Source organism: Rhinichthys klamathensis, unplaced genomic scaffold, assembly GCF_029890125.1.
Source record: "Rhinichthys klamathensis goyatoka isolate OS25496 unplaced genomic scaffold, OSU_Roscu_1.1 h1tg000369l_1, whole genome shotgun sequence".
Lineage (NCBI taxonomy): Eukaryota > Metazoa > Chordata > Actinopteri > Cypriniformes > Leuciscidae > Rhinichthys > Rhinichthys klamathensis.
Genome location: NW_026606877.1, coordinates 2,138,657 through 2,159,411, shown reverse-complemented (window position 1 = coordinate 2,159,411; position 20,755 = coordinate 2,138,657). Strand labels below are relative to the sequence as shown.

The window sequence follows — 20,755 nt, the reverse complement described above, 5'->3', positions numbered from 1 at the left end:
AGTATATAAACATCTTACCTTCATTTCCACCATGTTATGATAAAAAATAAATACAATTTTGTACTTAAAATGTATGAACCTAATTTAAAGCCTCTAAACCTGACAAATTAAATACTTCAAATTACAGTATCCAGACCTGACACATAAATGAGCAAGAGTGTGTGTTAGTCCACGACTTTGATGGAGTGGATGTGAAAGGAGGAGGAGGAGGGGCCTCTAGGCTGGCTGGAGGAGCTCTTGCTGCTGGAGACAGTCTGACTCTGAAGAGCGGCGCGAGGGAACTTAGCTGCTGTTGCCTGACCAACAGTGAGCTGTATATGGGGGGAAAGAGGGAAATGGAATGAGCACTACTGTGTTTAATGTTCTTAGACATTTGTAGGGATGTTCCTTTATACCTGAGTGACAGGGTGGTGTCTTTCTACTACAACTGAGCTCATGGGAGGAGCCACACCCATGACATGCAGGGCCGTAGGGAGGCGGCCCGTCCGGTTATGCTCTGCCCGTCCTGTCAAACGAGCAGTTACTGTCTTAGAGGCTTTCTGCTTGCCAGCTGTTACTATCCGTGCGTTCGCCTAAAGAGGAGAACATTTTAGAAGCAAGTAGTTTTCAGAACATACACATGTATAAATGTTATCACTAGCATTTTGAAAAGCAGCTTAGAAACAGGTTCAGCAGGCTGATATAAAATATTCAGAAATATGCTTCCAGTGACGGTACCTGTCTGAAGGAGCTTGTACTGCCCCCTGGTGGAACGGTAGAGTTCACCACTGTGGTGGAGAGAAGGGTTTCTGCTCTTGGGCCTGTGATTGAGCTAGGCTGAGAGAGAAACTGGTCCTGTAAACAGAGCAATGCATACAAATAATAATTTAACAAAGATAGATTGTCATGTTAAAGTTATAAAATAAAAAAATATAAATAAATTAAAAAATTTGGTCCTTGAAGTCAGCATGAAACGGAAGTTGCGATAGTCTTTTCTTCTCTATTGCGACATGTCTGAGTGAAACGGTTTCTTGAACCAGAAAAATGTAGGGCGGGACTTGATTTTGTCCATCGGGAACTGATTGGATGGTAGTGGTTTACTATTACTGTGATCTCATGAGTGACAGGTTGTCGCGCCCTCACGCCAGTAGACGTCATCAGAGAAGAGATTAAAGATTACGATGAGGGCATATACATTTTGAAAATAATGTACATAGAAAAATCCTTTATAAGAAATACAACAATATTCTATAAAAAAGTCCATTTTTTTTCATAATGATTTTAAAGTCAATCATTATTTATACATAAACATCAGCAGTAATATTGGCCATGCAAAGTTTAATTTTATAGGCTGAAATTAGTCTGAGTAAATGGCAATTGTCATAAAAACACACCAAAAAAACTACAATTTTGGACTGATGCTCCAAACTTGATGTTGAAATGAAGAGAATCCTATACAAATGCATATCAATATGAAAGCATTGTACAAAACATGACTGCTGGTTTCAAGAAATCGTTTAGAATCTTTAAGATTCAACAAGTGTTTGTTGCATGTCTTACCGCCTCTACATCGTCTGTATTGCTGTGGGAGGGGCCCGGCTGTATTGGACTCTCCATGACAATTGGACTGAGCCGTGCAGACGAGACCGTACGTGGAGGGTGATTAGCCATTGAGCTGGTGCTTGGCTCGTCCCCTGGAGGTGGAACATCTACACACAATAATAAAGGCTGGACTGATTATACTGCTTAAGGTTTGATCTTTGAGACATTTACAGCCCTACTTTAATTTCAATTATTTTTTCAGATTGGATTTATTTCTTTTAATATCAAAATTCTGTCTCAAATTGAAATACAGGTGTGGTCACATTAGTGAAATTTCATAGGCAAATACGGTCCATTGTTTTTTGTGTTAACATCACATATGTCGACTTGCCATATCTACAAGGGAATTTACAAGTGAAGCGTCTCATTTCGGCGCCAAACTGCGACACCAATTGGTATTGCAGAAAACATGATTTTTTTTGTTTGTTTGTTGTCCAAACTCAACCTATGAATGGCTGGCTTCTAGTTATCTGTACACTCTGGATTATGACAAAGTATTTTAACAATTAAAACCAAATTATACACTTCACCTTTAAAGTAAACTGTTGTCTACCCTTTCTGCATATTTCGTTCAATAATAAATGAGCTACAGGTGGGACAACTGAAGGGAAACAGGTTGATTATGAAGCAGGAATATTAAACATTTGATTAATGAAGCCAGAGGCTAGAAAACCGCTACTGAAATCAATCTGATTTAGTTTTCATGTAACATTATATGCCTAGAGTGTATTCAGTTATTTAGAAATGACCTTTTGTCAAAATAGGAGGATTTTTTTTACATTCAAAATGTTTTTTTGTATAGTGGAGTGTCCGTCATAACATAAATCAATCATATTAAACTGCTATATCATGCCTTCATAAATGTAATCATTCCCACTTTAATTGAACTGAATCTCTCTATTGTCTTACCACGGTCCAGTCTACCCGCTTCTCCAGTGTTAAACATACTAAGGGCCTCGATGTTGAGTGCACAGACCCCACGCATGAAAGCTTTCTTCATAGAGTCCTCGTAGCGCTCTCGCTCCGTGTGCAGCCTGTGGATCTCAGCTTGAGCTTTCTGGAGCTCCTCTACATGCTGACAAACACAATATTTATGTTATTATTTATTATAAACATGGAATCACTAACACCCAAGATAAAACTTTTATTTTTATTTTTAAAAGACCTATCACTAAAATTTCCATGTGGGTTTCACTCACCTGTGCCATCTTGGCCTCATAGTCTGTAGAGAGCTGCATGCAGACGTCCTCTGCTCTGGCACAACACGCTCTCTCCACACGCTCCCGCCACCTGTTCTGGATGAGCGATTGCCAGCCTGCCCACACCTTCCTCTTGAGCTGCAAATGATAGTGCTGCTCGGCCAGTCTGCCCCCCTGTGCCTAAAACACAGAGAAATGCATTCGATCAGATTCATAAGATTGAAATAAGGCTTGTTTTTGAAAGAAGTCTTATGTTCACAAAAGGTTGTAAAAACGTCACTGCTGTTGTTTTGGCTTCATTACATCTTTAAAGGGCCAGTTCACACAAAAATAACTAATTCTGTCATAATTTACTCACCCTCATGTTGTTTCAGATCCATAAGACCTAATCATAATCATATAAAGCAATCATATCTCTTCACAAGACTTGGATTAAACCACTCAATTCATACAGATTCATTTTAGGATGCCTTGGATCTTGTCATTTTTGGTAAATTTTTGGACTTTCAATGGAGGGACATTAAAATGATCTTAATATGCGTTTTGAAGATTAACCAGTCTTATGGTTTTGAAACGACATGAGGGTGAGTAAATTGCTGACAGAATTTTCATTTTGGAGTGAACTGTCCCTTTAAAACGCAGATAGTCTGCAATTTGAAATGAGAAAATGAATACAAAACACAAGCCTGTCTTAACTCTCAATCTGACATGAGTAAACACCATTGTCAGAAAAACACCTGCCCTGTTTGTGTGTGTGTGTGTGTGCAGTCAGTCAGATCTGCCCCGGCCATCTCACCTCCTCTCTGGCAGAGCACTGCTGCAGTCTCCACTGGGTGAAACTCCTCATCAGCTCCAACTTCTCCCTCTGCCTGTCAACCGCCCTGCTCAGATTCACTATCACCTGCAGAAGGCAAAGGCCAAGGAGGAGATGACAGACTGGAAAACAGAGACTTACAGCCTGTTGAAAATTGTGAGTCAGAGCCACATGTGTTTGTGTTTTGAATGACAAATTCTGTGTTGCTGTTTCATATACTATTTCCCAATATTTTGCACCCGTATCTTATTATATTCAATACCTCGAAATGTTTATTAGCTTAATACTGCAGGACATTAGTTTCAATAAATAACATCTCTGACTTAAAGCATGTTCACACCAAGAATGAGAACTATAACAATAACCACACCAGTCCACACCATAGACTGTAAACAAAAATATAGATGTAGTGTCCATGACATCACCTGTAGGTTTCTGAAGAGCGTTTTTGAAGCCCAAAGTGGGCAGAGCCAGCCGTTGCCCTCTTGGCAGCCCGTCACTCCCGGATAAACGAAAATGGGCAAAGAGGCGGGATTAGCTGAGGTGACGTGATGGCTAACAGACAGCAGACAAGCGGCTAGTAGAGACAGCAGCGGCAATCCACTCAAGTGGGCACGCCCTTAATTATGCTGAACTTTAAGGCTTAATATAATTTCAAACGGATAAGTTCTAAAAAAAATAATAATAATTCACCCCCCTCACAGTTGTCATGAAGGGCAAAATTAGCTATATAGACCAAAACCACTTTTTTGCTGCTGTGAAGTTGGCCATTTTAACATAGGGGGTCTATGGGATTGACTCTCTTTTGGAGCCTGTCTCTAGCGGCCAGTTGATGAATTGCAGTTTAAGTCACTTCCGTTTTGGATTCAAGAGAGAAGGTAGAAGGTTGCCGCTTGGTCCACACCAGTGGACGATGTTGTTCTGTTTATTCTAAGCGCATGCTGCAGTTTTGTCATCTGCCGCTTTAAATGCTCCAGCTCTTTAAAGCAGGAAGTATTATGATTGGCTGTCAATGTTTTCGTTCATCAGCTGGATAAAATTATTTTGAGTGCGATTCCAACAATATCGTTTCTCTGTGCCGTGGTAATTGTAGTGGTGTGGACTTTATTATCCTTTTACATTTAGAACTATATCTTAACCTTCATAGTTATCGTCCTTGGTGTGAATGGGCCTTTGGCCTCAATATCTGTGCACACCTCATCTTTCCTCTGGTTAGAGATCTGGTAAGTGTTGACCAGGTCTTTGAGACCATCCATCTCAGCATTTACAGCAGCCATATGTGCTGCATGTTTCTCCCTCTCGTTCTTAAGCTCCAGTCTGTGCTGCTCCACACAAGCCAGTTTCCACTTCCTCAGCTCCATCATCACATTACTCTGCACACAGACCAAGAAACAGTTCCTATAATGTATTACGGTATGCAGCAAAATGGTACAAAACATACAATTGCAAGACAAACCTTAAGATTTGTGCTCCAGGTGTCCAAAATGTTCTCCATCCTGTTCAGATTCTCATCTGAGATGAACATCTCTGTCATGACGGTGATCAGAGCATCAGCACTGCTTTGTCCTGATATGTCTGATCTTTCCTCAGATGACACAGACCTGGCTGCCATGCACTCACCTGAAGTAAAAGCAATATATTATATCAGATAGTTCCAACTCTTAAGGGTACTTTCCTGGCAAGCATTACTGACACACTGCAAGCAGAGAGAATGGATCTCTCATTTCTGCTCGCCTTTCTGTAGAACATTTGCAGTACATTCGCAGCAGATAGACAAAAACGGCGTCATGTGCTGATGCTTAGAAAACAAAACTAAAGGTTAAAAAAAAAAAAATCCACCTTCTCCTGCATCATCATTACTAAGGAAACATTGGTAAACAGCTGCTGCTTTGATGATACAAATGCATTACGGTTCAGATTATGTGAACACAGTCCAGCGGGATAGGGGAAGGGGGGGTAAATCTACCTCGGGTTCGGACCAGGCAATCAAACCAAGTGTAAAAGCACCCTAAATTCTGATTGAATGAGACATAATCGAAAGAAAGAAAGAGGACTGAGACTTTTTGAAATGGCTTCGTGTTACCCTCAGATGTTCGACTTGGCGGTCTGGATTCTTCTAATGGAGGAGTTGGTGTAGCCCTGTTGTTTGGATGCTCTTCATTATCTGAAATAAAACAAAGGAAACAACACTTTTCTCAACCTTTTTGACTCCAAGACAATATTTGAAGGCCCCCCAAAATATTTCTGATACTTATGAAAAAATAGAGCTAATTTTCAAACTTTTTATTTACAAAAACTAGGAGGGACAAAATATTCCAAATAATTAAACTCCATAATTCCATAACTGAATGTTCTTCATGGTTAAAATCGTTTATTACCAATTAACTTGCATGGCGTTTCTAGTTTTTTTGTTTTCTTATAAATAGCAATTTCTCTACCCAACTAAATATTTTAAGAGCTATTTTTACATTTGATATATAAATTATATTTTTCATTTAAAAAATAAAATTCACAACTTTTCCATTTCTAGAAATCACACTTTTACAATTCTCACATTCAGTATATGCAGTTTGTCAAAGATCATGAGAACCCTGGTTTTAAAATAAAAATGGCAGTTGTTAATGAAGCAAATAAAATAAAATAAAATTATTTTTAGCTGTCTAGAATAGATTGTATAAACCTTGTTTTGTCTTATTTTAAATAATTTTAAGCAGGCCCTAGTAAGACACTAATTAGCTGGTTCAGGTGTGTTTAATTGGGGAGACCCCTGATTTTAAGCTATCCTGTGGCCACTTTGAAAGTGTCCTGAGATCCCCTAGTGCAGGGGTGTCCAATCCTCCTCCTGGAGGGTCACTGTCCTGCAGAGTTTAGCTCCACCCCAATTAAACACACCTGAACAGCTAATCAAGATCTTATTAGGCATACTACAAACGTCCAGGCAGGTGTGTTGAAGCAGTGGCCCTCCGGGAGCAGGTTTGGACACCCCTACCCTAGAGGCCCTGGCCTCCCTGGTTGAGAATCACTGCTTTAGACCTATAAACCTTTCAACCCAATTTTTTTTTTTTTACAATATTAGTGTCTGCAATTTGGAATGATCTAGCATTATCATTTCCATATGCGTTACATTTTAGTAAGGAGTCCATTCAGTAAGGAGCCTACCTGCAGAAGGTTGAGCTGGTGTGTCTCTTTTAATAGTATGTTGTGAACTGGAGAGTTGAGTTATACTCAAGTTGAGCTGTGATGGGAGACTCGGTTCATATTTAGGAGTGACAACAGCATAGCGAAGAAGTTCTTCGTATTCATCCTGAAAATTTGAAAGAGAAGGAACAACACCAAAGTGTCCTTTAAACGGACAGGACAGAAAAATCAGTCCCTTATCGTTGTGACTTTTGCAATGGTGGATATAATAACTCACCTGAAGCACAGAGGAAACTGAGCTGCCTCTGTCTGAATCTCTTGGTAAATCTGGACTATTGCGTTCCCCTTCATCTGATGACATCTGAAATACAGAATGAACGAGGACTTGTGATATATGACCATGTTTAGATGACTAATTTTACTTCAAATTGACCAAAAGAGACGAATCCTGTTTACTTTATAGCTAAGTTACTTCAAACCTGTCTAACTCTACCAAGTTATCATTGTTAAAAAAAACGATTTAAATCTATCAGCTAATAATTAATATTCGCCATACAAAACACTAATAATCATGTACTTATATAACGATACATAAGGCGAAGGACTAACGAACTTTGCAACGTTTTTGTTTATTTGAGCAGCAGTGATTGATTTATCAACTAAGTTATGTAAGAAAAGAGTTAACTTAGCAATGTTTGCTAATGTTTATTATAATGTTCTTATATTATATTGTACAGTCGCAGATAGAGATATAAACAACCAGTCCCTGAGCTAAAGCAAAAGTGCAACCTAAGTTCCTGCTAAAGCTTCATAACACTGTGTTAGCCTCTTAATGAGCTCCTAGGCTAAATCTACAAAGCATCATGTCGGGTGCGGTAAAGAGATGAATCTCTACGATCATTACCTTCTTAGCTAGAGTTTTAAAGGTATGTGTTCCTCTGTTAACACAATGAATGCTTTCAATCTGCAAGTGCCCACTCTACTGTTAAAAGCCCTGTTTCAAACTGCTAGCCGCTAGAGTAAAAGTCTATTTGATTGGTTGAAAATTTGGCACGTCTATATTGGCTATTGTGATTGGGTAGAATGTTTCCGTGGTAACAGATACGCGGAAGCGTCGGTTGTATCCACTCTGTTGTATCGTGTTGACATGTACCCCATAGTCACTCACAACGGCAAAACAGTGCAGTCATAAAAAATAGGCATTTTTGAATGTTTATTCTCTTTTCTTTAAAGGGTAAAATTGCCATTTTTAAATATCACTTATTTAATTAGCAACCTAGAATAGTGTTCATAAATATTTCTTCATCATTTATTTAATGTTATTATTTTGTTTTGATCCATTAACTTTCTGATTATTTCCAGGTTTCAAATAGATTTTGGATCACAGATTTGCAATGTGATCTCAGACTTTTGGACCCTTCTAATTTAGTTATCAACTTAGAAATAAATAAAGGAAATCAGAGAAGAAAATCAAAGGAAATTCTAAGGCCAAATAGATAGCTTATGTATCATAATAACATTAAAGCATCAAGAATCATGAATTGAATGAATAAATCAGACCTTATAACACAATGACCATCATGAATGAAAGCACTGCACTGTTTCATCCTAAACCCTGCAGGTATTTTGTGTCGGAGTGCTTCATAATTCGGCCACCATAAGAGCCTTCTGAGTGGATACTTTACTTACTCTCTGATGACTACAATAACTTCAAGGCTTTTTTGATTTCAAAAGGTAGGCTATTTTAGACATGTAATACACTACATTACACAAAAGCACAATATAGACCTATATGTACCCTAATTACTGATGTTCTGAGGCCCTAGCTTAAAGAATAATGCCTTTGCCATAAAAAAATCGTCTCAGTTTTGACATTTGCTTTGAGAATTGAAAGGAACTAGAATATAATTTACTAAAGTGGTTAGCTTTTGTTTAATGAATTGCATTGAACATTGGCACCGACCCCAGTGGATAGCCTACAACACTCAGCGTACAGCATTGAATAACACAGGGACACATGCAGGCTATTTAGAGTTTGACTCATAATCTGTGTAAATTATTGCTCTATTGCAGCACCTTGATAAAACGTGCAGCTTGATTTCAAATATAGCTTCTGAATCTTAGTATGAAAAGCACAACCATGTTTGCGTTTTCTCTCACTTGAAAGTCAGCCCACATTCTTTGCCCACAACCTGGTTCAATTTGTTCCAGGACAATAGTCTCGAGCCATTAAATTAACTTTCTCCCCCTGTGGTGTTTCTGTAGTGGTATTTGCGGGCTTCAGGATGCAGAAACTGTTGACAAAGGACAGAAGTCGAGTTGAGTTACAGTCGGAGGTTAATCGAGTAGCAAAAAGCTTTTTCTGTTAGCAGTTTCAATGACATTTATTGACCTCAAGATCATGTAATTGTGTTGTACAAAGAAGTCTATTATCTGTCTCGGCAGAGTTTGATCTTAGATGGACAGATTCTTTTTCCTCCATGAATGAGCATAAAATGAATCAAATTTTTTCTGAAATTAATAATGAGCCACATCCTGGGACACACACACACAAGTTTCCATGTTTTATGGAGACTTTCCATAGACATAATAATTGTTATACACAAACTATATTCTATCCCCTAAACCTACCCATCACAGAACATTTTCTGCATTTACATTAAAAAAAAACAACATAAATCTGTATGATTATAAGCTGTTTTCTTCATGGGGACCCAAAAATGTGGAGGGGACATTTGGTAACAGAGAAAACAATGCACATAATGCATGTGCTCTATAGAGTTTGCACTTTGAACAGTTTGGATATTTGAAATATGTGATCAGATATGCAGAGCATATGCAGAACTCCCTTATTATTATGCAGGGAATCCTTCATAGGCAGCAACAGCTGTCATAAAGCTGCTCTACTCTGAAGCACTGCAGCAATGGAAAATGCCTTTGAGGTATTGCTCAAAACTAAGACGTATGCAGACAGGTTGTAGGATTTATTTCAAAGTTCTTCATTTCTGTTTTAAATTCAAGGATGATTTCTTGTAATAAGCAATAGTGTGCATAGTGAATTCTTATTCAGCATCATTTGTATTCATTTGCTACAGTACAGACTTATGTATGTAGTAGCCCCGCCCCTTTTCAGCGCTGCGCTCGTTGTCTTTTGTCTTACTGTCTGTATTTTCATATCTTGCTTATTTATGAATGAACGGCTCGTTTTAAAATCTAGCCGGTCTACTGACATTTGTTAAGACATCTGCTTTAAACATTACAATCCTCATGATAACTTTCGTTAACTCTACATGAAGTAAATCCACTTCAAAAGCTAATTAGGCCTACTCCTGGACAGCAATGCCATTGAAAGGTACAGCGACCGCAAAAACGGAAGTTCAAAGACAATTCTAAAGATGGCTGCGACCTCGTTTCTATGGTACATAAGGTCTATAAGAGGAAACATAAATCTGGCATATAGAGGATGTATTATTGCAAGCTGATCTATTTGAAGTTTTACCTAAATGGTTATAATTCAATTTGTAAGATGGAGAGGCCAATCTACTGCTGTTATTATGACACAACCCATCTTAGTTTTTATTATTGTCATGATGAGTCTTTTGTGGTCGAGCTCCTTTATTAAAAGTAGGGTAGGTTAGGTTGAAACTCTCTTCACATCCTCACTGTAAACCCGAATAAGTTGGCACAACTCAAAAAATTTAAGGCAATCAGTTGCCTCAAATTTTTTAAGTAAAGAAATTCAAAGTTTAAGTAAGCAGAACTGACATATTTTTATTTTGTATTTGTACATTTGAATTGTTCTTAACTTGAAATGTTTGAGTACACTAATTCATACATTTAACTTAAAATTTCATGTAATCTCAATGTGAACACTTTTATTAGTATAAACTTAGCTAGCTTTAACAAGCTAGTTTGCTAACATACTATTTTGTTAACATCTTAACAATAGTATGCTATACAGTAACACTTGCAGCAATATAAAGGTTTTATTTGCTCTCAAATCAAGCTCATGCACCACTTGTCACCATGATGGTAACTATCCTAAAACCAACATTAACAGAAATTCTTCTAAATTAGCATAACGAAACATTAATCATTACTAAATCACCCGATTAACATTAATCTTGCACAAAAACACATTGTATTACACTTAATTTTAGCATTTACTCTCCCTTTTGAGTGCCATCGGCAAAGCATGCTGGGAAATATACATCCCAGCCGTTTCAGTTAAACTTAAGTTCGTCTAAATTAAAAGAAATAATTTCATAAAACTCAAAACAATGAAACAGTTCAGTTTACTTAAAATATATCCATTCTGTGAACTTGAAAGAAAAAGAAAGTGCTAAATACTCATAAAAGTTAATTTGACTGAACTAATTAGTTTAATTTAAGTTTTTCCTACTCAAACTAATTAAGTATTTTGAGTGTTAGGGATAGCAATCAATGATAGAAGTGATCTAAATATTAAAACATGTAGCCTATCTTCTGTGGGAATCTCATGACCAAACAATTATGGCAACCCACGACGTTCTACCGGCTATACTTAGATTGTAATAAACATGCATTATCTTTCTCAACTGTTTATGTTCACTTAAAACATAACTGACTGTGAATACTCGCCAAGACCGGCATTTTGACATTATTTTGTGTTTATTTGACTGTTTAAGCACAATATATAAGCAGCGAAAAATAACTCAAGTTAGAACTGAGAGGTGGCTTTATGTGTGTCGCACACTTTGGGTGTGAGCACAAAATTATGCGCAATACGGTCAATCCCACGTTGAATTCAAGCCCTGTAACACAAACAATATTCATCCGGCGCAAATGAAACAAGCGAGTGAGGGGAGGCGGGATTGTGTGCCTATAAAATTCAAGCCACCAAAGTGGTTAGTATAGGTGTGACTGAATTACACGCCACTGCTGAAATCCACCCGCATTTGGCGTGTTGGGGGTATTGATGTCAAGCCCTGCTTTGAGACATGAGGTTATTTAACTGCGTCTCTTGTGGCGGTTGTAGACTCTGCTGTGCGCGCTCATATATTTTTGAAGGGGGCATGGCTATGGAGGGTGCTCGGAAGGCAGGGTGGGAGCTAGCTTGCTATTGCTAGCCTTTTTTTCCATGCTGTGGAAGTCAATGGGGCCCATCAAATGTTTGGTTATACTTCTTCAAAATGTCTTCTTTTGTGTTCAGCAAAAGAAAGAAATTCATACAGGTTTAGAACAACATGAGGGTGAGTAGCTAAATGATGATAGAATTTTTATTTTTTGGTGAACTATCCCTTTAATTCTTAAGGAGTGAGACACTGAATCTGAATATTCTGCTATTCTTTGTAAAAATCCAAATGAAAACATTGACATAATGACATTAGAACAGTTATAAAGATTTCAAGAATATTAAGTTGGTAGCTGCTGACTCATGTGCATGAAAACAGTCTATTCGGTATGGTTCTGTGTCATGAGTGACATGAAATAGATATGTGATTGACTTGTCTTGATGTAAATAATCTTATGTCAAGCTGTATTTCTGAGTTTTTTTACTCAATTTTATTTACTCTTAAGATTTAACTGGCTGAAATTGCACTGATGAAGTCTCAACTGAGGACACACACTGATCTAATGCAGGACCTCCAAATTGCGCAGTGGCTCATTAAGTTAAGTGCTCCTTGGCTTTCAGTCATTCATGCTATAAATGAGTGTATCATCCTCTTTGGCTCAGTCATAAATGAGAAACAGAAGCATAAGGTCACACGACAGAAGAAATCAGAGGACATTGATTCGCTGGCTTAATAGTATAAAACAAACAAAAGAATATAACGCATTGGATGCACTCAAATATGTTAGTTCTAGTACCCATAATCTGATGTGCGCATATGTGTTGTGAACAAATAGTTCTCTATTTGAAAAGCTCATGTTCTTGAAGTCTGATTGAAACAAAGCTCTAACTAGCCTATTTATAATAATGTGGCCCATAGCAATGTTTTTCATCCCATGTTGTCAGATTGGTTTACACTGTCAATCAGACATATTTAATGCTATCTTTTAATTCTTCCAGAAAGTAGGCTACTAAATAACAAGGGTGGCTAATGAAACAGCCTGAGATAATGAATGTGTACAAGTGTTTATCAGAGCAAACACATTCCCTTTATTTCATGCATATCGACCATGATTCAATCGTAAAAAACACTAAATAAAATATGGGTAACACTTTGCAATACGATTTCGTTAACATGCATTAACAAAGAGCAATACATTAATATGTGTTAACAGTTTATAAAAATACATTATAGGCTAGTTCATGTTAGCTCTGGTCCATTAAATAATATCATTAAAAAAATCATAATTTTGGCAGTTGTTCAAGTCATGTTTAGTGAACATGAAATATGGATGAATGAGCAATAATGATAAGAGCTGATCACATGCATTATATCCATACATTTTTCTTTTGGGATACATAAAGCAGGATAGAAACAGCTTTTAAAGACTGCAGGCTGTGTCCTTAATTTAAATTAGTAAAAGCCCCATTCGTTTTGATGCAAAACTTTCTTAATTAGCTAAATATGCTGAGAGAGAGTGCATCTATAGCACGCTAGTTTCTCAAATCTGGCAAAGGTGTTTTCAATAGGACGTCATTAATCCAGCACGACTCTTGTAGGGGTTTTCTTTACGTCATACCGCGGTGATTCGTTATTGGTCTTCTCTCTCTCTCTCTCTCTCTCTCTCTCTCTCTCTCTCTCTCTCTCTCTCTCTCTCTCTCTCTCTCTCTCTCTCTCTCTCTCTCTCTCTCTCTCTCTCTCTCTCTCTCTCTCTCTCCGAAGTAGCTACTGCAGACAGAGACAGAGCTGCAACGCTAAACACCGTCAGCTCTTGCTTTAGTTGCCGGATGTCTTAAGGATCCATTGATGTTTATTCATTAGCAGCGGCGGCAGTCTCGTAATGGAGAACCAACATCGACATCTCATCTGCTCAGCTCCTTAAAGGGTGAGTCAAATCTTTTAAGACTTAATTCCTTTTAAAACAGTCAATTTTGCTCTATTGCGGTAGAAACAAGAAATAAAAGAATCCACATCTTATACGGTAGTATTATTAGCACTTATAGTTTGTCAATTGATAGAAGACTGTGAAATCCGCATGATGGACGGAGAGTTCAGTTTTTTTTTTTTCAAGAAACCAAAGTTTATTATTCGGTCTTACAGGAACCCAAACTAAAAGTGATTTAATTGAAGGAGTGTAATTGAAACATTAATTTCTAATAAATTATGTTGAGTCATTTATTGAACTATTAGAGGGGGGTGTCCGGTGATGAGCGCTGCTCTAGAGTCAGTTTTGACATGAGCGAAAGCGACTGATCGCTGGCTGGAATAGAGTGGAGTGCGCGCCGCGGGCGATACGAGCACTGCAGAGACACAGAGACAGATACCGAGGAGAGACAAAAAATACAAAAATGTTTGACACCCAAGAAGTAACATAATTTGAATCCTTTCTTAATGTAATGAAAACATTAAACAAATATTTTTAGGTCCATTTGATGGGAAATCTAAGTTTATTAATAACTATTTTATCTGTATTTATTTATTTAGTTCATTTGTTGCAAGTGGTATTGTTTTGACAGAACCCAGACTGTATTTTCACCTAGTTATTTCTGTTTTATTTTTGTATTATTATTTTTTATTGTTTATCCATTTTGGTTCTTTATTTTGAGTCAAATTGAGACATTGAGCAGTGTCATTTAATTGCTGAGTTTCATATCTTCTAGATTTAAAAAAGGTCCTTTTTAATTGTCCAATAACAAACTTTTCATTGGCACATTTTAGGGTTGAAAGTTAAAGGGTTAAACCGAGACAACTGTTTTCTAGAGAAATCTTGAAACTGAAGATTCTCTAAAATTATGGATGACCACTGAAATTTTCACGTTTAAAAAGAAAACGATTTAGAACAATTGTGGCCAGTGTTTTCTATAAAAGTGGAGACCAATGCAGCTTTTAATTTCAGTCACTTTAAACTCATTCCACTACAATAGTTTCAAGGTTGTATCCTTGAGAACCGGGCAGCACTTCATCAGCAATGCCCCATTCCAGTCTGTTATCTTTGCCTTCATAAAGTTAGCCTCATTAGGATGCATTATGTGCTCTGACCAATTCAAAGATAAACCATTTATTTAGTATTGCATTGTGTAAACATGCTGTATTTAAAAAAAAAAAAAAAAATATTGGCATCTCACAAAACTATATGATTTTTTTTCTCTGCTGCATTTAGTGTGCATGACTGGGAACACATGTCTAATGTTAAGATTAGAATCTGCTGCTGTAGTGTTCAAGGTTCTGCTGGCCCATCGCTCTGCCCATTGAGAAAAGGTTTTATTGAATTACCTGCAGAGTGATGCAGCCGGCCGTGCCGTGATTGAGAGTGACAAGCCTCATAATCCGAGCCCACTTGTGCATGGCAATGCGTGTCAATATGTCATATTATGATACCATGATGTATCACTGATTCTGGAGATGTAGGAAATGTAATCTCAAGATTAACGGTTAAGTACAGAGGAATTTTATTAGAATAATCTGTTAAACATGTTCAGAGGGATTCACTATACACTATAGTGCAGATGATGCCTGCTTCTTCCAAATGTGTTTTCCTTATAACTTAACTGTGTCAACATTGTCAGATAATATGCTGTCATGCCATATATTATTATTTGCAAATTAGCATTCAGGTAGAATTACAAATAAATTGAGACTACTGGATGATTTCAAACTGATTTTCAGCTGACCCTGATTCACAGTCAGACAGAAAATCTTGTGCTGACAGCGTACATACTATGTTGACAAAATCGTTATTCCGTTTGATGATAGATTCAGCAGCCATTGTATTTTTTCGAGTTTCGCAATAAAAAATTCCCAGAACTTCCCCAATCAAATTTGTGACAATGATGGAAAGTATAAGAGTAAAATTCAATTTAAAATCCTTATAAAAGTATTAAAACATTTTCCAACTCACAAAAAAAAATATATATATATAGCAATACGAATACATTCATATTTCTGTTTTTCTTAAAGCTGCAGTCCGTAGCTTTTTTGGGTTAAAAATGATCCAAAATAAATTTTTGAGCAAATACATGACCAGCCAGTGTTCAAAACTATCTGCTTGCCGTAGCTCGATTCAAAACGGTAAGCTTGTAATAATGTTTCTAATTCCAGTGGTACTGGTGGATTTCCGCGGGAGATTCGAGCATGTCTTTGCGTCATTACGTCACATCTGTACACATAAAGGAGTCTCGGCTAGTAGGCTATATTGCGTGTGAGGATGCTGGAGGTGGAGATTTATAGCCTTTTCTCACAGCACTTGATATAATTAAACTTATCAATTTGATGGCGGATCCAGAAAGGTTCAAACGACAATCACCAGTGACAACAGATTCACCCGTTGTAAAATGCAAAAGACTTCGTTTGGACTTCAGAGTGGCTAACTTACAGAAAAAAAGAGACTGTAACCGGCCCATGCAAAATCAAGGATACATATCGTAAGAGCATTAAATGTAGTCACGCAATGCTGATGGTGAACATTAACAATTTGAGAACAAAGTATAATTTGCACGGTTTTACGTGATATGATAAGTGATTGTTAGATTTAATCAGCGCAATTTACTGCAATGCTTTTTTCCCCTTAGTTGGTCAGAACAAAAGTGGATGTTTCTTACTTGTTCAGATGACATTTTCCGGTGAAAATTATTATGTTGTTCATACTTCCAAAAATAATAATCTGTGATTCTGAATGCCAGTATCCACAACGGCGCGGCGACTGACAGCCACACATTCTCCTCAAACATTGGATTCATCCGCACTGTGCCGTGCCAGGGCACAACTCACGTAAAGTTGATAATTCCGCAAATAACTGCAATTGCAGATTTCGACCAGAGATGGCAACAAAGAGGAAAAACTGCGGACTGCAGCTTTAACTTTACTTTATATTTTGATCTAGCATGTGGTCTGAGAACAGGTGATTTTAGAGGTAGTGAATGATAATGTGATGCCATACTTTTGATAAAGTCACAATTCAAGGAAATATTGTATTTGTGTTAAGAACATTCTAGTACTCGTCTCTGGTTAATTTCAATATGGAAATGTTGCCTTTTTCAAAACTAATGGCAGGTAAACATGTACAATATTTTGTCCCATGTCTTAAGAATCACATAAACGTCTACAATCATCAAAGACTGTGATATTTAATTGAGAATTATGACATAATTAACATACACAAAGCATTGAAATACCCTGCAGTAAATGCCTTCCTTTGTACGTTTTTGATATAGTGTCAATGTGTCTTTTCTTATAGCCTAAATGTTTAGTGCTAGACATATTACTTTTAAAAGAACATCATCAAAAATAGTTTCTCCAGACAGCGAATTCACCCTCCCCCAACAGTGTTCTTCTTTTCCTCCTCCTCCATAATATCATCTGAAGCAATCTCTTAACACAAGATGCCCTAGCGTCCTTCTTATAGACAAGGTCATTTGCTTTTTTGTTATAATGCAATTATGACCTCTCTAAACCATTAGAAGATTGAACCTGGCTTATTCACACTGCCTGACTTTTCTCCTGTCTGCATTTCAGTTCATGTCTGTCAGTCAAAGTCAATCCTGACAGAAAAAAATACTGATTTTACTTTTTAACTTTAAATGATATTTTATATAATTTGTTTTTGAAATGGGTAATTTTAGGGATTTCTTGTGTTGTTTTCTTCCTATCACTTCTGAGAGTATTATATAGCAACACATCTGTAAAGAAATGAAACCAGTAGCCTATATCACACCACAAAAATTAAAGAAATATTACTAAATACATTGCATTAAATATTGAAATTGATTTTGTTCTTAGGCTGAAATGCCATGTTTAACTTTTTTCACTTTTTCCACCTCACCATATCTTGACATATCGGCGGGCAATTTTACAGCTCACCCCTTAAAATCATTGTTATTCATGCCAGCTTGCCAAATATGCTATTATGTTCTTGCATAACTTGACCTGCTGACTCCCAATGCACCAGAGAACGCATAGAGAACAGAACAGAAACACCATACATCATTTCGACAAAGGCTATAAAGAGTGCAGGGCCTATTTTCAGTCCACTTGCGACTAATTGTACCTAAACTGTGCACTTAGGTTAAGCCGTTTCAAGTCAGATCAGTAAAACGTTGAGAATGGTGCTTTTCAATATTATTTCAGACTTGTATTCAGATCTTCATTCATCAGGAAACAATTATTTAGATATAGGCCTAGTTGTATTTGAACTGAAGTAGTGTTTTCCATAGTTATATGATTTATAGCCTACGCTGAATAAAATTATAAATGCAACACTTTTGTTTTTGCCCCTATTTTTCATGAGCTGAACTCAAAGATCTAAGGCTTTTTCTATGTACTCAAAAGGCCTATTTCTCTCAAATATTGTTAACAGAACTGTCTAAATCTGTGTTAGTGTGCACTTCTCCTTTGCCGAGATAATCCATCCACCTCACAGGTGTGGCACATCACAGTAGAAGGAGGCTCACTGACACAGATTTAGACAGATTTGTGAACAATATTTGAGAGAAATAGGCCTTTTTTGTACATACATATATAGAAAAAGTCTTAGATATTCGAGTTCTGCTCATGAAAAATGGAGGCAAAAACAAAAGTGTTGCGTTTATAATTTTGTTCAGTGTAGCTGATGATATTCATGACTTGTTGCTGTCCATCATTTGTAAGCAGCAGTACTGTCAGATTCCCCCAGCATTACGCAGGTTGTGGGGGAAGTGCTGTCTGTTCACCGAGGGGCCAATCATGCAGTTCAACGGAGCTGCCAGACCTCTCAGACAGACACATGGTCCACATCCATTCAGTCGGCCAATAATGGGTTACTCCGCAGCCTGAGCACTCAGCTTCCCAACGGCATGTAAACACAATGAATGTGAAACAAGCTCTCTTTTGATCCATTAGCTATTGTAAAGTCTCACAGATTCATTCGGATGTGTATGGCTCTGAGTATGTGTGGTGCGGATTTTGAGTACTATAAGTCATACAAAGTATAAGACGTAAAACAACTGTTCAGTTAAATTATACAATTTTGTTCACATCGTATTTGCGATTATTGAATTATGTTGCAGCCTATGAAATGTTTTGTCCCAAATTCTGAGACCACAATGAAAATCTGGAACCAAAATGTTTCTGATTCTCACTGTTTTAGGTCACTTATCAAATGTAAACAGATAATAGTTCTGATTTGCTTCCAATGAAGCACAAGATCCTCTTTGATTTTGGAACAGTTTTGAGTTGGAGAACATGATCATCAGATTTTGCTTGAGTGCTGCTGTCATTAAAGCTACAGGGGGCACACCAGATACCATATTATATGCTACTAACTGTTATGTGACTTTTTACTTTTTATTTGGGAATTTTCAAGAAAAATTTACAGACTTTGAGCTGTTTGCAATGAACAAATCAAACAAAAGCAATTGAAGTAGCTCAACACAACAAATGTTTCAAGTGGTTTCCCCATCAACTGAAAATGCAACTTTTAATGACTTCTGCTGTCTCAAAATGATTCAACTCCTTCATGGCAAGCATCTTTAGTACTAAGTAGAACAGCCTTTTGCTGTTATGACCTGTTGTAAAAGAGATGTATAACCAGACACCAGCTTCTGGCAGCATTTCTGAGGAATCTTAGCCCATTCCTCATGAGCAATGGCCTCCAGTTCAGTAATATTCTTGGGGTTTGCGTGCTGCAAACCGCCTTCTTCAAATCCCACCAGAGATTTTCTATGGGGTTCAAGTCAGGTGACTGTGATGGCAACTGTAGAATCTTCCAGGACTTCTTCTGCCACCAAGCCTTGGTGGAATTTGAGGTATGCTTGGGATTGTCCTGTTGGAAGCTTCCTTACTGACGGCATGACATTTTCTCCTAGGATTTCCTGATATACAAAAATGTATCCATCTTACCTTCCACACGTTGCAGGTTTCCTGTGCCGGAGGATGCAAAGCAGCCCCAGAACATCACAGAGCCACCACCATGCTTAACTGTAGGCAGAGTGTTATTTTATGAAGCATAGTATGCTTCATTCTTTTCCTCCAGACATACCGCTGATCCATAGGGCCAAAGAGTTCCACAGAACAGAATCCCAAAACTTCTGTGGCTTATTTATATGATTTTGAGTAAATTGGAGCCTATTTTCTTGTGCTTTTGGGTCAGTAGTTGTGTACGTCTTGGAGTTCTGGCACGGGTTTAGCCCATTGATAGATTTATTTTTTCTGCCCGTCCAGGTAGTGTAACCACTGTTACTTTAATTTTGAACTTGTTGTGGCGAGCAGGACGAGGTCGAGGGACGTGAGAGGACGGCGCGAGGCCGGTGGCGTGAGTGATAATGAGCGACACCTGTGAGACGCACCAGTCTCGCATCTCTCACGGAGGAGCGGAAGCTTAAAGGAGGAGCGACGACAGTGCAGATCGAGAGAGGAACAGGCCTGAACTTATGTTGTGTTTTGTTTTTGTGTGCCAGCAGTTGTCCGTGAGGGGCTGCTGGCTTATACTTTCATTTTGTATTTGTTTATTTTATTATTAAACTGTTGAATGTTCGCCGGTTCCCGCCTCCTTCTTCCCATAACAACTGAACCCCGTTACACTTGCGAACTATGCTTCCAACGGTGTCTCTAGGAACATTTAGTGCCTTCGCTATATTTCTGTATCCCTTTCCTTGTTTGTAAAGGGCGATGATATCTAACATGCAGTCAAATGTGACACTCAACAAACCTAGCCAGTTCAGATATTTTCATGTGTTCTAGCTCAAGCACACCTGGTGCAACTAATGAAGCCCTTGATTAGTTGCATCAGGTGTGCTTGAGACAACACCTGTTTTGCAGATTCGTGCTGTTGTGAGAGATTCTATTCAGACAAATTTTGAGACAAGAGAAAGTTGCTTTTTCAGTTGAATTTGGGGAAACTCATTCTTTTGTATGATTTGTTCATTGCATCAAACAGTGGAAAGTCTGTAAATTTTGCC

The 20,755-nt window shown here is 37.7% G+C and overlaps 3 protein-coding genes across 3 annotated transcripts in view; 1 reads left to right on the top strand and 2 right to left on the bottom strand.

Moving 5' to 3' along the window:
• ifngr2 (interferon gamma receptor 2) overlaps window positions 1–20,755 on the bottom strand; it is a 187,631-nt gene that overhangs the window by 24,756 nt on the left and 142,120 nt on the right. The window lies entirely within an intron of this gene.
• poc5 (POC5 centriolar protein homolog (Chlamydomonas)) lies at window positions 61–7,756 on the bottom strand. The gene is made up of 13 exons (XM_056233367.1): window positions 7,637–7,756; window positions 7,010–7,093; window positions 6,754–6,898; window positions 5,678–5,758; window positions 5,051–5,214; window positions 4,791–4,967; window positions 3,577–3,681; window positions 2,781–2,960; window positions 2,491–2,656; window positions 1,540–1,688; window positions 718–834; window positions 396–572; window positions 61–311 (listed from the first exon to the last, which is right to left on the bottom strand). Exons 2-13 carry the CDS (start codon window positions 7,091–7,093, stop codon window positions 165–167), a joined length of 1,692 nt encoding a protein of 563 aa, XP_056089342.1. The 5' UTR covers window positions 7,637–7,756; the 3' UTR covers window positions 61–164.
• The window catches only part of sv2ca (synaptic vesicle glycoprotein 2Ca), a 60,171-nt gene continuing 52,975 nt past the window's right edge, over window positions 13,560–20,755 (top strand). The window contains exon 1 of the mRNA XM_056233362.1: window positions 13,560–13,710. The gene's annotated coding sequence lies outside the window, so the exon portion shown is untranslated. The remainder of the gene's footprint in view (window positions 13,711–20,755) is intronic.